A 15,694-nucleotide genomic window follows, 5' to 3' on the forward strand; every position below is an offset into this window, starting at 1 on the left:
CATTAAAAAATAAATGTAAACTAATATTACATTTAATATCCTGGTTTGGATCCTGGAAGAGAAAAAGGACATTAGTAGAAAAATCAGTGAAATCCAAATAAAGATTACAGTTTAGTTAATAGTAAAAAAGAGAAAAAAAGATGAAATAAACAGGGCAGCATGATACCAACACTTCAAACCAAAATGATCCCATTGCGACTGAGCCACGCTCCATGTAGAGGAGGAAAGGAACCCCCTACGAGGCCTGGCTGGTGCTCACTGCCCACAGAACAACCTCTTCACATCAGCTCACCCTTCCCTTGAGTGGGACAAAGCACGGGAGTCGTCACTGCACTGTGGGTCTCATGGACAAGAGCCCCTGATAAAGTCAAGGACCTTCCTGTGCAGAGACCATACTGGAATTCTGCCAAATGACCATGTGGCTTTCCTGCTGTCTCCAGACTCTTGTTCCTCCTGGAGGCCTTTTCTGGCCTGCAGCCTGGGCACTGCTGGCTGGAGATGCAGACTCTCAGCCTTACCCATGACCTCAAGTCAGAACCTGCATCTTAAGATCCCATCAAACATTCAAGTCTGAGAAGCACAATCCGCGTTGCTAGAGAAATCTATGATTTTGGTTACAGCATCCCTGAGGGAGAGGACAGGGCAGGTCATCGAGCAGGAGACTTCTAACTTCTTGGTACTGACAGATGTACCTGGCCTCAGAGAATCAGTCACACCTTCACGGCTGACCACCTATGTAGTCAGTGATTCAGAGATGGTTTTGAAGAACAGCACAGTGCTCACCAATTTACCTTGCTACTAGTTTAATCACACTTTTGGTGGCTTAAACTTACCATAAATATCTCAATTCATAGCTTTCAAAGGCAACCCAGACTTACAGATATACAAAAAGACATTAGTGGTGTGTAAGCTTTGCTTTAGTACAAGTGAGTGCACTGAAGGTTTTCCCACATCTCTGACTCTTACCATTATGTTTGTTGTGTGGTGAGTGGAACTTTTGGCAGGATTTCCAAAAATGTGAACTCATTAAAAATAATCAAATGTGGCCGGGCGCGGTGGCTCATGCTTGTAATCCCAGCACTTTGGGAGGCCGAGGCAGGCGATTCACAAGGTCAGGAGATCGAGACCACGGTGAAACCCCGTCTCTACTAAAAATACAAAAAAAAAAATTAGCCGGGCGTGGTGGCGGGCGCCTGTAGTCCCAGCTACTCGGAGAGGCTGAGGCAGGAGAATGGCGTGAACCCGGGAGGCGGAGCTTGCAGTGAGCCGCGACTGTGCCACTGCACTCCAGCCTGGGCGACAGAGCGAGACTCCGTCTCAAAAAAAAAAAAAAAAAAAATCAAATGCTTTATTTAAGTCCACGAATAACATGCCTCTTTTGAAGGTGCTCTGAGGGGCCCCTAAGTACCTAAGGTGGTGTTTCCTGGTGGTCCCATATACCCCCGTGGGTTACCTGATTCTGAGCTTCAGTGCCTAGACCAGTAGACCTTTATATTTCCAGTAGGAATACAATCTAAGCCACATAAACAATTTTAAATTTTCTAGTAGTCACATTTAAAAATGTAAAAAGAGGCTGGGCACGGTGGCTCACGCCTGTAATCCCAGCACTTTGGGAGACCAAGGTGGGCGGTTCACTTGAGGTTGGGAGTTTGAGATCAGCCTGACCAACATAGTGAAATCCTGTCTCTACTAAAAACACAAAAATTAGCTGGGTGTGATGGCGGGCGCCTGTAATCCCAGCTACTCAGGAGGCTGAGGCAGGAGAACTGCTTGAACCTGGGAAGCGGAGGTTGCAGCGAGCCAAGATCGTGCCACTACACTCCAGCCTGGGCGACAAAGCTAGACTCCATCTTAAAAAAAAAAAGGTAAAAAGAAATAATAAAATTAATTTGAATATATTTTTAACCCAATATATCTAAAATATTATTTCAACATGTAAGAAGCTATTAATGAGATATTTTACATTCTTTTATTGGACTAAGACTTTGAAATCCCATGTGCATGTTACACTTAGAGCACATCTCCATCTGGACTGGCCACACTTCAAGTGTTCAAAAGCCACATGGGGCTGGTGGCTACCGTAAGAAGCAGCACAGGTTTAGGCCTACCAGGAGAGCTAGGCAGTGCCTGGTGCTGAGGAGTTCTTACCCACTTGAATTTTCTTTTTTTTTCTTTTTTTTTTTTTTTTTGAGACGGAGTCTCGCTCTGTCGCCCAGGCTAGAGTGCAGTGGCGCGATCTCGGCTCACTGCAAGCTCCGCCTCCCGGGTTCACGCCATTCTCCTGCCTCAGCCTCTCCGAGTAGCTGGGACTACAGGCGCCCGCCACCGCGCCCGGCTAATTTTTTGTATTTTTAGTAGAGACGGGGTTTCACCGTGGTCTCGATCTCCTGACCTCGTGATCCGCCCGCCTCGGCCTCCCAAAGTGCTGGGATTACAAGCGTGAGCCACCGCGCCCGGCCGAATTTTCTTTTACTCAGTGTTATGGGTTGAATTGTGTCCTCCAAAAAATATGTTAAAGTCCTAACCCCAGTATCTCAGAATGTGACCTTATTTGGAAATAGAGTCATTGTAGATGCCATTCATTAAAATAAAGTCATACTAGAAACAGGGTGGGCTCTTAATCCCATATGACTGGTGTCCTTCCAAGAAGACAGAGCCACTGACAGACAATGCCATGTGATGACAGGCCAGTGTGGAGTGATGCAGCTGCGGGCCAAGTATTGATGGTCACTACTAGAAGCTGCAAACACGCAAGGAAGGATTCTATGCAGAGTCTCACAAGGAGCATGGCCCTGCTAACACCTTGATTTCAGACTTCCAGCCTCCAGTACTGTGAGAGAATACATTTCTGTTGTAAATCACCCAGCCTGTGGTATTTTGTCCCAGCAGCCCTAGGAAATAAATATATCTAGTAATCTCCCCATTCATCTTGATTCTTAAAAGGGACTTCTTGGATCTCAGTGCTGGGATTGGGATGGAATCTGGTATTGAAGCTGACAGAATGGAAGGTTAGCAAGGGAGTTAGGGCAAATGTTCCAGGGGAAGGAACCAAAGCACTCTGAAGCAATGTGTGACACTCATGTGACCAGCATAACTCCCGGATCAACACAAATGCCTTGTTAGAGAAAGCCCCAGAGTGGCTCCCTCCTAGTCTTTGTTCCAGATCCATGTAAGAAAGCTTTCCCTAATAACTCCCACACTGGTCTTGTGCCAATTATTGGTTACACCACACTCATTTTAGCACGGCAATTTGGGAACACCTGACTCATACGTGCCAGTTTTGCATAACAGGCACAACACCTGAAGGACAGGAGAGTTACTGCTTTTTACTGGTTTTGTGTCTCTTGCAGCTCCAAGCCCAGCCAAAGCTTAGCAAAGAGGTGCTGCATGGTTATCAATCTGAATGACCACGATCTGACCTGAACGGTCAGGAAGTGCAAGGATTCTGCATTCTATGGCAAGCTCAGGCTTGGAGGACATACTGAGGGTCAGGTGCTCGAAAGTACCAGCCTGAAGGATCTCCCTGACTCACCTGCCATCTCAGAACTAGGGTTCTTCTGTTGCTGCTTCTCTCAGGGGAGTCACATTATATACAAATAAAACATAACCAGCAAAGGCTAATAAACATCGTCTACAAATGGATTGGGATCCAATGGATTTGGGACAGAGGGTTGCAGTGATCAGCCTAGATGGTAAATGAGTCATGAGAACGCACATTAGGTGGCAGACAACCATCAATTCAGGGTGGGCTTCCTTCTTTCCTTCCTACCTGGCATTCTTTCTCTATTCTCCCTAGTGGCCCTTTAAAAATGCAGAAGCATTTAGCACAAACATCATTACCTGGTTTACTTCCAGAGACACCCGATGACTTCTTGATTTCTGACTTTAGCTTAGATGCCAGAATAAATCTCCTAAACCATTCCTCTTTTTCTCGGCCAGTTCTCCCAAAGAGATAGAGTATCTGATCTCGCTGGCTAGATCTTGTTCCCTCCTGAGGGCGGGGTGGCTTCTTAGGGTCCTCGCTTCCCTCAGCTGGCGGCTTCTCTTCTGAAGTCTCCTTATCAGTCTGAGCTTTAGACATAAAGTCATCTTGTTGACCAAGCTCGATACAAATGGGGTACTTTTTATTCCAGATTCGCTTTCGAGCCAAAGTTTTAGGTACAAGATAAATCTACAGAGAAAGAAAAATGATGATTTATATATTAAAGATTGGCTACACTATGCATTAATATTATGCATAGCACAAAGTACAAACCTTATAGACTTTTTGACTAAAATGATGAATATGAAATAACTTTTAACACTTGTTCATAACATGACTACAGAAACTGGAATTTTCAGAAGTGTCTTGTTATTCTTCAAAATCATTCTAGAAAGTAGATATTTAATAATTTTGCGAGAGTTGTAAATATTTGTAATTTTCAGGTGGCAGTAGCAGAATAATAATGTTTAGCTGCTTATCATCAACTACGTTTGGCTATCAACTGAATTTAATGACCTTGGACCAAACTTAAGTTGGAAGAAAAAAAAAGTTAAAATCTAGATGAGAAGCTAAAGTCAACCTTGAGTATCAAACTCAAGAATAAACTTACATAAAAACTATTTTAAGTACTTCTCTCACTTTGGAGAAATCTAAAGATCATTCAGATGAACTGTAAGAACAGAGAAACAATAGCTTTGTGGAATACATAATTTACATTTCTCACAAAAATAGAAGTATATAATACTTAATCAAAATGTAGTTATTTTGCATATCTATCATTTTCACATATACAAAGACTTCAATAGTTAAGTACCCTAGAATCACCACACATAGCCACACAGCTTTTTGTTTGACTGAAATAATTAGCTTTTAAAGTCAGAATTCTGAGTGCACAACACTTGTTCCTCAAGTTGTGGTCTGTAGACCAGTAGCCTGAGTATCATCTGGGAGAGCTCATAAAAATGCAGGCCCATGGTCCTACCCACAGCTACTGAATCAGAATCTGCATTTAACAAGATGCCCAGGTGATGTGCATAAGCTTTAAAGTGTGAGAGGTACTGTCCTAAGGTATACTGATACTTCAACAACAACAAATCTTTTTAGGATATAAAAAAATGCAGTTAAGCATCCAAGATGCCATAAGCTTTTCATTCATCTAAGCTATCCTTCCAAAATTGCTCAGGCTCACCTTGCTGTCTGAGAGGTCATAGATTTTCTGGCTGATGTAGGTGACCTCTGGCTTGGGTTCATTGTAGCTGGCCCTCCTGGATATATTTTTATTGGGCTTTGAAAGTCTTAAGGTTCCACCCTCAAGTCGAACAAAAACTGAATGTGTCAAAGTCGCATGGTAGGTTTCCGGATCATAGTTGTAAATCTCATTCATCCATCCCTGATGAAGAAAAACTTCCATTAGTAAAATCAGAATAATCGCAAATCTGATTTAGTGTGAAAGGATGAACACTGTGGTATTTGGGACACTGAAACCAAACTTGATCATGATGCAGACATCAGCTCACCAATGACTACAGGTTGCAAAGAGAAGTGCTTAGCTGGGAGGATAATTGGAACCGAGGAGGTTTTTGATAACCAAAAATCTGGATTTGGAGGAAAAATGGCAATGTTCATTATCCTAAATAAAAGGTTCTTTCTTTTTTGAAAGCTTATAAGCATATCAGGAAACTCAGAAGATTTGTTCATGTGACTGAGCAAGCCTCTCTGCCTGACCTTCTTTGGGGTGATTAATCCCACCCAGTCTGGCCTTCTTAATTAGCTAAACACATGCTCTTTCTAGCCCAGTTGGAATCTTTGAAATTTCAGGCATTAATTCATGTTATCACAGGACTCAGAGAACCACCTCTCTACTTCTGTTGCACTACAACATGTACCTCATTGAAACCACGCGGTAAAGCAGATGATTGAGAATTAGGCATTAAATAAATTGTAAATATAATCAATAATATATCAAAATTCAAAGATATATAGTAACTTAAATGAGTAAAATTGTGCTCCAGGTCCCCCTGCCAAATTGGACATAAATGATTTTTTGTTACATATCTTGATTTTTTAAAAGAGCAAACATTGAAATGTACGACAAAAAATACATACACAAAAGCCTAATACACTATACACTGTGTTAAAGCTAATCTCATAGCTGTCATCATCAATCATCACTGAACGCTTCTCCTGCCTCAAATACTTTTTCAGGTTATGACTAGCCCAGATCTCACAAAAGAAGTTCTCTGGGGAGTTTTAATTGATATCTTCCTACTCTCCCCAACTTTTAAAAAATACATGTCTTTGTAATGAGCAGAGAGATGCTAAAGATCACTACATGGGAATTGGGACTGTCATTCTTTTCAAGCAATAGCCATTTCCATGCTAAGTATTTGAGTCTCACACTAAAGTCTTGAATTGAAAGCCTGTGAGAAGGAGGACTCCTCAGAATTCTTTTATTCATTCATCCTTTTATTAAAACACGCATTGAATCTATGTGCGAAGTAATGGGTTAGGAGTTGGGACAAAGATTTTTTAAAAGGACAGGATTCTTGATCCAAAGGTGCCTCCAAAAGAGTAGAGAATTAGGTCTTCATTCCCCTATCCTATGACCCCACTGTAGTAAACATAATAGAGACAAGTTGTCACAAAAAGAGCACCTAAAAGTGTGAAGTGGAAGGAAAAATGGACAAACATATCTCTTTGTCATGGGGGAAAGAGTGTGAAACTTATGAGCCAGTTATATGGATTTATATACCTCAGTAGATGTTTTGGCCTGAGCTGGGAGGAACTCTCCCTCCTCCCAAAGAATCACCGGACAGGAGCAGCATCTATTCAACAATATTGAGTGAGGAAGCAGTGGCCATGGGAAGAGGTGTTTGTGAGAAAACAGCAACAATCAGAGCAATGAAGAGAAAAAGATGACAATTACAGATCACAGTGGGGCCTGAAGTGGACTGTATTGTCAGAGCATCCGTTTGGGTGGGTGTATTTTTGCTAAATGTAGAACTAAGTACTTTCTTTGGCTCACAGTTTGTCTTTTTCTTTAGTCTGTTCTTATGGCAAATTATATTCATTGACTTTCAAATGTTGAACCAGTCTTGCATTCTCAGGATTAAGGATGTATGAGTCATGATGTGCTGAAACTGGGGTGTATTAGCTCACAAGAACGGATTCTACACATCTCTTCCCAACTCCATGTTCAGTGACTTCACGTTGGTAGCTTGCAACTGGCAATGGTGGGAGTTGCGACATCATGGAAATCAGGGAATAGTCAAATCAAGATTTTTTTATTTTTTTTTCTGGAGAGCCAGTTTACCAGCATAACACTTCGCTGATATTTTGTTCATTTGTCCCTCTAAGTTCATGAAGGAAAATAGTCTATAGTTTTCTTGCAGTGTTTTTGGTATTAATGAGCCTCAGAAAATGCAGGTAAGTGCATTTGGGAAGTGTTCCCTCTTCTCTATTTTTCGGAAGTTTGTGTAGAATTAATAATATTTCTTCCTAAAGGTTTGATAGCATTTGCCCATGAAGCCATCTGGGCCTAGAGTTTTCCTTGCAGAAAGGTTCCAAACTATGAATTCAATTTCTTTACTTGCTATTGGACTATTTAGGTTGTCTATTTCTTCTTGAGTGAGCTTTGGTTTGTATCTTTCAAAGAGTTTATCTATTTTATCCATGTTGTCCAATTTCTGGGCATAATGTTGTTTACAATATTTCCCTACAATCCTGTAAATATCGGTAGTGTCTATGGTGATGCCCCCTCTTTCAGTCCTGACACTGGTAATCTGTGCTTCTCTCAAATCTTTCTTTTCGTATGTATGTATGTATGCACATATATATGTATGTATGTATGTATCTATCATCTATGTATTTGAGACAGGGTCTTTCTCTGTCATCCTGGCTGGACTGTAGTGGCACAATCATAACTTACTGTAACCTCGAACTCCTGGGCTCAATTAATCCTCCCACCTCAGCCTCCCAAGTAGCAAGGGCCACAGATACGTGTCACTACACCAAGCGGATTTTTTTAAAAAGTTCTTTGTAGAAACGGAGTCTTGCTACGTTGCCCAGGCTGGTCTTGAACTCTTGGTCTCAAGCAATTCTCCCACCTTGGCATCCCAAAATGCTGGGATTACATGCATGAACTACCACGCCCATCCTCTAACAAACTTTTAATACTATTAATTTCCCTCTAGGCACTGTATTACCTGCAATTTCTGATAGGTTGTATTTTCAGTTTCCTTCAGTTAAAAATATTTTCTATTTTCCCTTATGACTTTATCTTTAGGCCCACAGGCTGTTTAGAAGTATTTTGCTTAATCTCCAAATATTTGAGAAATTTTCAGATATCTTTCTTACTGGTTTTTAGTGTAATTTCATAATAGAGAACAGGCTTTGTATAATTTCAATTCTTTTAAGCTTGTTATATGGTCTATCTTGGTTCCAAGCGCAGTTGAAAAAAATGCATTCTGCTGTTGAGTAGGGTTTTCTATAAATATATTTATTTGTCTTTTTAAGCACAACCATTTTCACTAACGATCTCCTGACATAGAACACACAGCTTTCTTCTTATCCAATTTGGTTGCAGAAAATACTGTCTTACATATATAACAGGTTTACCAGGGCTAAAGTTCTAAAGGCTACTAAAACCAAGAAGAATCCATGAAGTGGGGGGGGGGGGGGGAGTTGGAGCTGATGAGAACTCTATTAGATCAAAACAGCCACTTGCTATCAGTGTCATTTATGAGCCATTTGGCCATACAGTCCCTGCATGCAATTGCTCTTCTCTAATCATTTCGCTCTGAGCATATGTTTCCTGGCTAGAGTAGAGGCTAACATAGATTATGTGTGATACTGCTTTCGTCCATCCTAATACCTAAGCTGAGATGCTCAACATTTATTTAATGACTGTTTTTGAATTATGATAATCACAATTTGATATAAGATAGACATTACTGCAACAAATCTCCATATAAAATATTTTTCATTATTTCTAGGTACATAGAATTACAGATACATTAGAATTAACATGATACTGGCACCAAAAGAGAAAAAAAGGATTAACATGATATTGGAATTTTAGACAAAAATCCCTGCATTATGTTTATCAACCACTCACCAACAAACAGAAGGGCTAAAGGAGAAAAAAAAGACAAGTATTATATTACATGAAACTGTTCTCCAAGAAAAGGACAGTCTCTGAGAAATAGAGTAAAGTAAGCTGTGGGGATTTTTCCCATTTGAAACTCCTGGGATTGTACACGTTAATTATCTGATTTATGAATAAGAGAAACTTAGGGATAAAAGGTTGTTTCTCTCCAATTGCTTTCATTTTGTCTTTCCTAAGTCAGAAAATGCAGACTTGTCCAGGGAGGTGCTGTACAATGGAAATATTAATATAATGCGAGCCATAAATGTGAGTGATGAAAAATGTAATTTTATTTTTATTTTATTTTTTTGAGATGGAGTCTCGCTCTGTTGCCCAGGCTGGAGTGCAGTGGCATGACCTCGGCTCACTGCAACCTGCACCTCCATCGTTCAAGCGATTCTCCTGCCTCAGCCTCCTGAATAGCTGGGATTACAGGTGTGTGCCACCACGCCCGGCTAATTTTCATATTTTTAGTAGAGACGGAGTTTCACCATGTTGGCCAGGCTGGTCTCAAACTCCTGACCTCAAGTGATCCACCCACCTTGGCCTCCCAAAGTACTGCGATTACAGGCGTGAGCCACTGCGTCTTGCCAAAAATGTGTAATTTTAAATGGTCTAGGGGCCACATTAAAAAAGAAAAAGCAGGTAAAATTAATTTAAACGATGTATTTTATTTAAATTCATATCAAAATTATGATTTCAACATGTAATCAATATTAAAAATTATTACTGGTATTTTACATTCTGTTTCATACTAAGTCTTCAGAATCCAGTGTGTACTTTACGCTTAGAACACATCTTGATTCCAACTAGCTACACTTCAAGGGCTCAACAGCCACATATGGCTCAGGACTAGTATAGAAGGGACAGTACAGTGCCAGTTCTTGAGTTCAAGCTTTTGAGCCCTAGACCCTTGGCTCAACTATGAATAGAATGGGCACAGCCTTCCTTTCTCTTCTTGTGCATGCTTTCAACACACTCAGTCTTAGTGATAAGAGACAGTCATTCAGTACATGGCAGTTTTCTGCCATTTTATTAGATGCTTTGCATAATTAAATGAGAGAAGATAATCTAAGTAATCACCTAATGAAATCGTCTATTGTAGAAATTCAAAATCCCTTTTAAAAGTTAACCTGCAATATTAAAAATTCAGAAATATTAATAAGAGTATTCTATGTAGAAGGCTTTTGAAAAACTCATCGTTCTATACGAAAATTAAGATAATTAACAGACAAACATATCAATTTTTTTAGCTTATTCCTTTGATTTTTAGATTTAGAAAACAAAACAAGACATACAGGCATGTGTGTTGAGATACAAATACATCAGCTCATCTGTTCACAGGTCAGTTTCAGGTGCTGAGCTGTTACTCTGCTCCAGTCTAACCAACTGCTGCTCAATTATTATTCCTAGGAAAATTCCTGTCCCTGGATAACAAGAGCAACCATTTCCACAGTGCTTCAGGGATTCAGTTTTCAGCCACAAAACCAGGCATTCAACCCAGCAACCTGAGCTACCACCTTAGCTGAAGAACAGCCGCTGTGGAGTTCTTGCTGGCTGCAGCCTGTGTGCTCACACATGGGCACAGTTCTGAGATGAGTATGCAATTACCTTCTTTGCTGACAGCTCTGACAGATAAAGGTCATCCTCTACCACTTGCCAAATTCAGGAATCCCAGAACAACCTGATTCAGAGGAATGTGAAAGAGAGAAGGGAGTTTCAAGTCCTACCTACACAGTTCAAAAGCACAAAACCTTACCTGCTGCACTGCAGGAGGCAGAGGTGAGAGGCAAGAAGTAGGTAGGCATAGAAAGAGAATCTAGGAGATGCTTTCCTTCTCTTGCGAAAGCCTGGAGGGGACCCAAATTCCTTTATTCTGCTTGGGCTTGGCTTGGCCCTTCTTCTCCCTACCCCCATCTTTTCAGAATCACCAGCTACTGTGGTTTCTCCTTCCCTTTTATCTTCAAATTTCCTCCTTCCTGAACTACCATGTTCCTATCTTTGTGTTAAAGATTCATCAAATCTAAAGTCCACAGCCGCTAAAAAACAAACACAGCACACAAATCAGAATTTGAATTACACATTTATTATGAACAATCATTTGTTAGCCTAAATGAGACCCTACACTGATCATATCCAATTACACAAAAGACTGCTGGTCAAAACACATGCACTGAAACCAACTCACCTACCTTAGCAGAAGTACTGGGAATCTGACAGACCTGGGTGCCAATCATGCCTGCACCACTTACCTCCTGCCAAGGTAGGTGATGCTTATCCCTCAGACACTTGCTTTGCTCACCTGTAAAAGGGTCCAGGTGGTTTACTGCCCAGTTTCACGCCTCCCTGGCCCCTACACCTCACCCTCTGCTCAAACCATAATGATTTTTCTCCTACTGACAGTTTATTAAGGTATAATTTGTTTAGAGTTTATAAAGAAATCATAAGCATATGGTTTTTTAAACACTAATATTACTACTCATAATAATAGCTGACATTTAAGCTCACCTTATGGCCCAGGTACCCCAGGTGCATTATCTCCTGTATTTCTGTCAATTCCCTACGATTTTACAGGAAAGAAAAGTGGTGAGAGAGGGGATGTGATTTGCCTTCCAATGTCTACAGAGTGGCAAGTCTGGGACTCAAACCAAGTGTTCCTGACTCCAAGGTGTGGGATGCTATCTCAGCTCCATGGCGCGGCCCCACCTGCAGTCTGGCTTGTGCCTAGTCACCCCTTAGGTCATGGCAAAGACGACACTTCTCCTAGGAAGCCTCCCTCCTCACCTAGGCTCAGTTCTCTGGTACTCTCCCATCACTGTATCTGTTAACTGCCTGGTTTACTAAACTGAGTTATAAACTCCACAAGAGCAGGGATCATCATGTCTGCCAACCACAACTGTAACAAATGTTTGTTGACTGAATACATGAGGGAAGCCTAATTCAGAGGTGGCTGTGAGGATTAAATGAAATCTATGGGAAGCAGGAGTAAGCAGGAAGGCTGGCAAGCCCCTCACAGCTTGTAAGTACAGTGCTAGCTGTGTGAGACGAACAAGCAAAGGAAGAAGCTAACGCCCTAATGAGTGCAAGGAGCTGTAGAGGTTACTTAGAAGACTTGGTCACTCTTCTCAAAAAGAAAAACCAAGGTAAAAATGCACAAAATAGCACAGAACAAGAAAATAACCCCAGAAACCAAAGATTTTCAGGACAGAAATCAGATGAGCTAGTCTTATCTAGAGCAGAGAGGGGTATTGTGACTGGAGCCCATGTTTCCTGCCCCTTATCTAAGGCTCTTTCCAGAACATTACAGGCTTTGACAGGAAATCTTGAGAGGATCACAGGAGTTGCTACTTGACCCCATTGTCAGGAACCAGGTTGCAGACTGGCCTTAGGGAGGCTCAGGACAAGAGGCTGAGGCACAACTTTCCTCCAAGCCTCCCTAATTCTGCCCCCTCACACTCTTATTGACCTGAAACCAGGTTGCTCTTGCAGAAAGCAATCTCCCAGTGCAAACCTAATCACCTTTTCATACCATTAATCAGCCATTTCCCCCCACCCAGGATCTGACCAAGTCCCTGGATTAAGCTGCAAATGAAATTTTCAGATTTCAGCAATTGTCAAATCTTGAGAGAAGCACAGCAACTCCAAGGTCTTCACCCTGTTCTCCATATAGTGCCCAACTACCCAGTGCTCAGCTGTTCTAAAATTCTTAACCCTGAATTTCTTACCAAGTAAAGTATTCATCCAACCTTGTTATGAGACATGAGAATGGGTATAGAGAGATACGGCATATAGATAGCAACATTCCATTTCAACAGCTCAACCGAAAACACTCAGAGATGCTCTCAACCTACACTAAAGCGACTCAGACAAGCTTTGTTTCTTTCTGAAGCTAGAGCTGTTAAAATGGACACAGTGCACCCCGTGGGGACAATGACCCAGTCAGCCAGGCTGCAGCTGTCTGGCCCACAGACTGGTCCTGTGATGGCATTTGTAAAAGGTCAGGGGTTTCTCTCAATTCTCTGCTGGATTCAGAAGACACGTATGGCTGAAAGTATAAAACCACAATCTATAAAGGGGCCATTTAATATTTTAAAAGATTAAAAGCTACAATTAACCTTTTGCAAAATAATAAAGTCTGGAAGAACTACTACCGTGCTTTCAGTTACAGTGCCAATCAGAAGTTCAAGGCCAATGCTCTATTGCTCAGCTTGATGCTGAGCTGACTAGAGAAAAGTGCCAGCCCTATAGCCCGAGGAAGTGATGAGAATTCAGGCACTGCGTGCCTGTCTGAAAGCAGTAACAATGCAGCATGTTTTCACCCTGCTGACATGTGGCTGTGCTGGCATTTCAGTCCACCTGTCATTCAGATCCCTGTATCATTCCTTCAAGTGTATCAGGGAAGGAGAAAATCCCATACACAAGAATAGAGCCAGGGCCTGAGGCCACTCCTGTTGAAAATCATCTCTGAAGCACATAAAAAGGTAATTACTCTCTGTCTCCAAAACTAAAACATAAGCAGGATTTTGTCTTTACCAGGCCTAAACCTTTTTTGATGTATTAACGGTTTAGAACCGGCATCATCGGTATCATAAACACAGCATCATAGATCATGGAGTTTGAGAATATGGCAGGGGCGGGACAGTCTAATAAACTTTATAGGTCCTGAGACACAAATTTGATTTTACCCATGAAAGACAAGCAGACCCACAGACATCCAGAATTCATACTATAAATGATAGCCTTAAGCAGAGAATCAACATTCAAAATAAATGCTGCTCAAAGACACTAAAGAACATTAAAAAAAGAAAAGAAAGAAAGCCCATTAGGGGAGGGAAGTGCCATTAATACCGTCCACATCCTCCAACTGCCTGCTTCAAGGTCACCTTCCCAGCAATGCCACTAGAAGCACTGGAGTCGGGGCTAAAGCCACAGCTTTATCCTGCTCTCCTATCCTCCAGTGCAGAATCCCCCAAACTCAGGTGGCCACAGAACATTTTTGAAATTATAATGCACTGACAGACAGTAATAGAATAGGAGATAACGTGGATTCAAATTAGAAAGGTAAAATGATCTCAGATGAACCACTGAAATGACCAAGGTCTGAGTTACGTTAATACATGATAAACATTAAATCATATTAACAAGGGTTAAAATTGTAAGATAAATAGATCAGCAAGCAAATAAATTAGCAGCCTCTGTCACTTTTCAGATCACGCATTCTATCAAACAACTTTTTGGGTATGTACAAATACAAACCTTTACTTATAAGTTATACACATGTTCCAATATATACAGCTTTTATATAAAGTACAGAATAGAAATAAAGAGCAAAAGATGAAATAATTATCCTTTTGATAATTTTTAGTTTTTCCAGTATGACAGCTTTGTACTATCTTCAGCTGATACCTTAAGGCACGATACATACACTCAAGGTGAGGATCACTGTTGATGATCCTGAGTGTAAATCTGTATTTCAGAGTCTTACTGATAATTTCCAAGGTTTTCGGCCAAAAGTCAATATGTGGTCATCTGTATGTTAAATATCAGCAAGGCTTATTTACTTTCTTAGCTAGAAAGAGCAAAGACTGATACAGACAGAAACTTTACTATTTTCTTCTTGATTAGTGTCTTCTGCAACCCATTTGAACACCACTGCAAGAAGTAATGGAATGAAAACAGTGAGTCAACAGCTATGGCCTGGGCACCCACACAAAAACACACTCATGCCCTAGAACCATCTTGCTGGCAAACTTACCTTTGGAGTGCAGCAAACCCCTTCTTAACGGCTAATTATTGAACAATTACAATAAGAATCTTCGATGTTTTTGGTACTTTTCTTACAGAGTTCAGGAGGCATTTTCAGGATGCTAGAAACTGTACTTATATATAGGTAACCAGAATTACAATTCAGCCATGCCATAAGTTAATGAATTGAGTGAAAAACTGGCAAAAGGCTGACAATTGTTGAAACTGGGTGTCAGGCACATGGGGGGTTCATTTTACTATTGCCTCTACTTTTGTCTGTATTTAATATTTTCATCAATAAATAGTTTAAAAATGAAAGTTCAAAAAAGTCATTTTGGGACTACCTGACATCCTTAACCATATTGTTCCTATGGAATTCAGGAAGCATGTTGCACACAGCTGCCTCTCCAACTTCAACACAAGGGGTACCTTCTAGTAAGTGAGGGCTGCCTGCATCAGAATATCTCACTGATTAGCTGAGCATGGTGGTGCGCACATGTAATCCCAGCTATTCTGGAGGCTGAGGCAGGAGAACTGCCTGAACCCGGGAGGCAGAGGTTGCAGTGAGCCGAGATCGTGCCACTGCACTCTAGCCTGAGCGACAGAGCGAGGCAAAACAAACAAACATACAAACAAACAAACATCTCATCTGAAAACTATTCTACAACAAGGGGCACTGGGAAATAGCCATGTTTATAAAAACCATACATAAAAAATCAGGTAACCCATTATAGGGGCAGGATATTTTCAGTAAAGTATAATGTCGAAAGAAATGCACTCAAATTTCTTGTTCTTATTCTAAGTTATAAGAGACCACAAAA

General features: G+C 41.0%; 1 protein-coding gene across 5 annotated transcripts in view; it reads right to left on the reverse strand.

Moving 5' to 3' along the window:
* TEX2 (testis expressed 2) overlaps window positions 1-15,694 on the reverse strand; it is a 120,441-nt gene that overhangs the window by 44,047 nt on the left and 60,700 nt on the right. For all 5 annotated transcript variants that reach the window (XM_055255854.2, XM_055255858.2, XM_055255856.2 and 2 more), the window contains exons 3-4: window positions 5,172-5,372; window positions 3,841-4,171 (exon numbers count right to left, since the gene is read on the reverse strand). In XM_055255854.2, the coding sequence (XP_055111829.1) occupies window positions 3,841-4,171; window positions 5,172-5,372 (532 nt within the window). The remainder of the gene's footprint in view (window positions 1-3,840; window positions 4,172-5,171; window positions 5,373-15,694) is intronic.

Source organism: Symphalangus syndactylus, chromosome 20 (assembly GCF_028878055.3).
Source record: "Symphalangus syndactylus isolate Jambi chromosome 20, NHGRI_mSymSyn1-v2.1_pri, whole genome shotgun sequence".
Taxonomy (NCBI): domain Eukaryota; kingdom Metazoa; phylum Chordata; class Mammalia; order Primates; family Hylobatidae; genus Symphalangus; species Symphalangus syndactylus.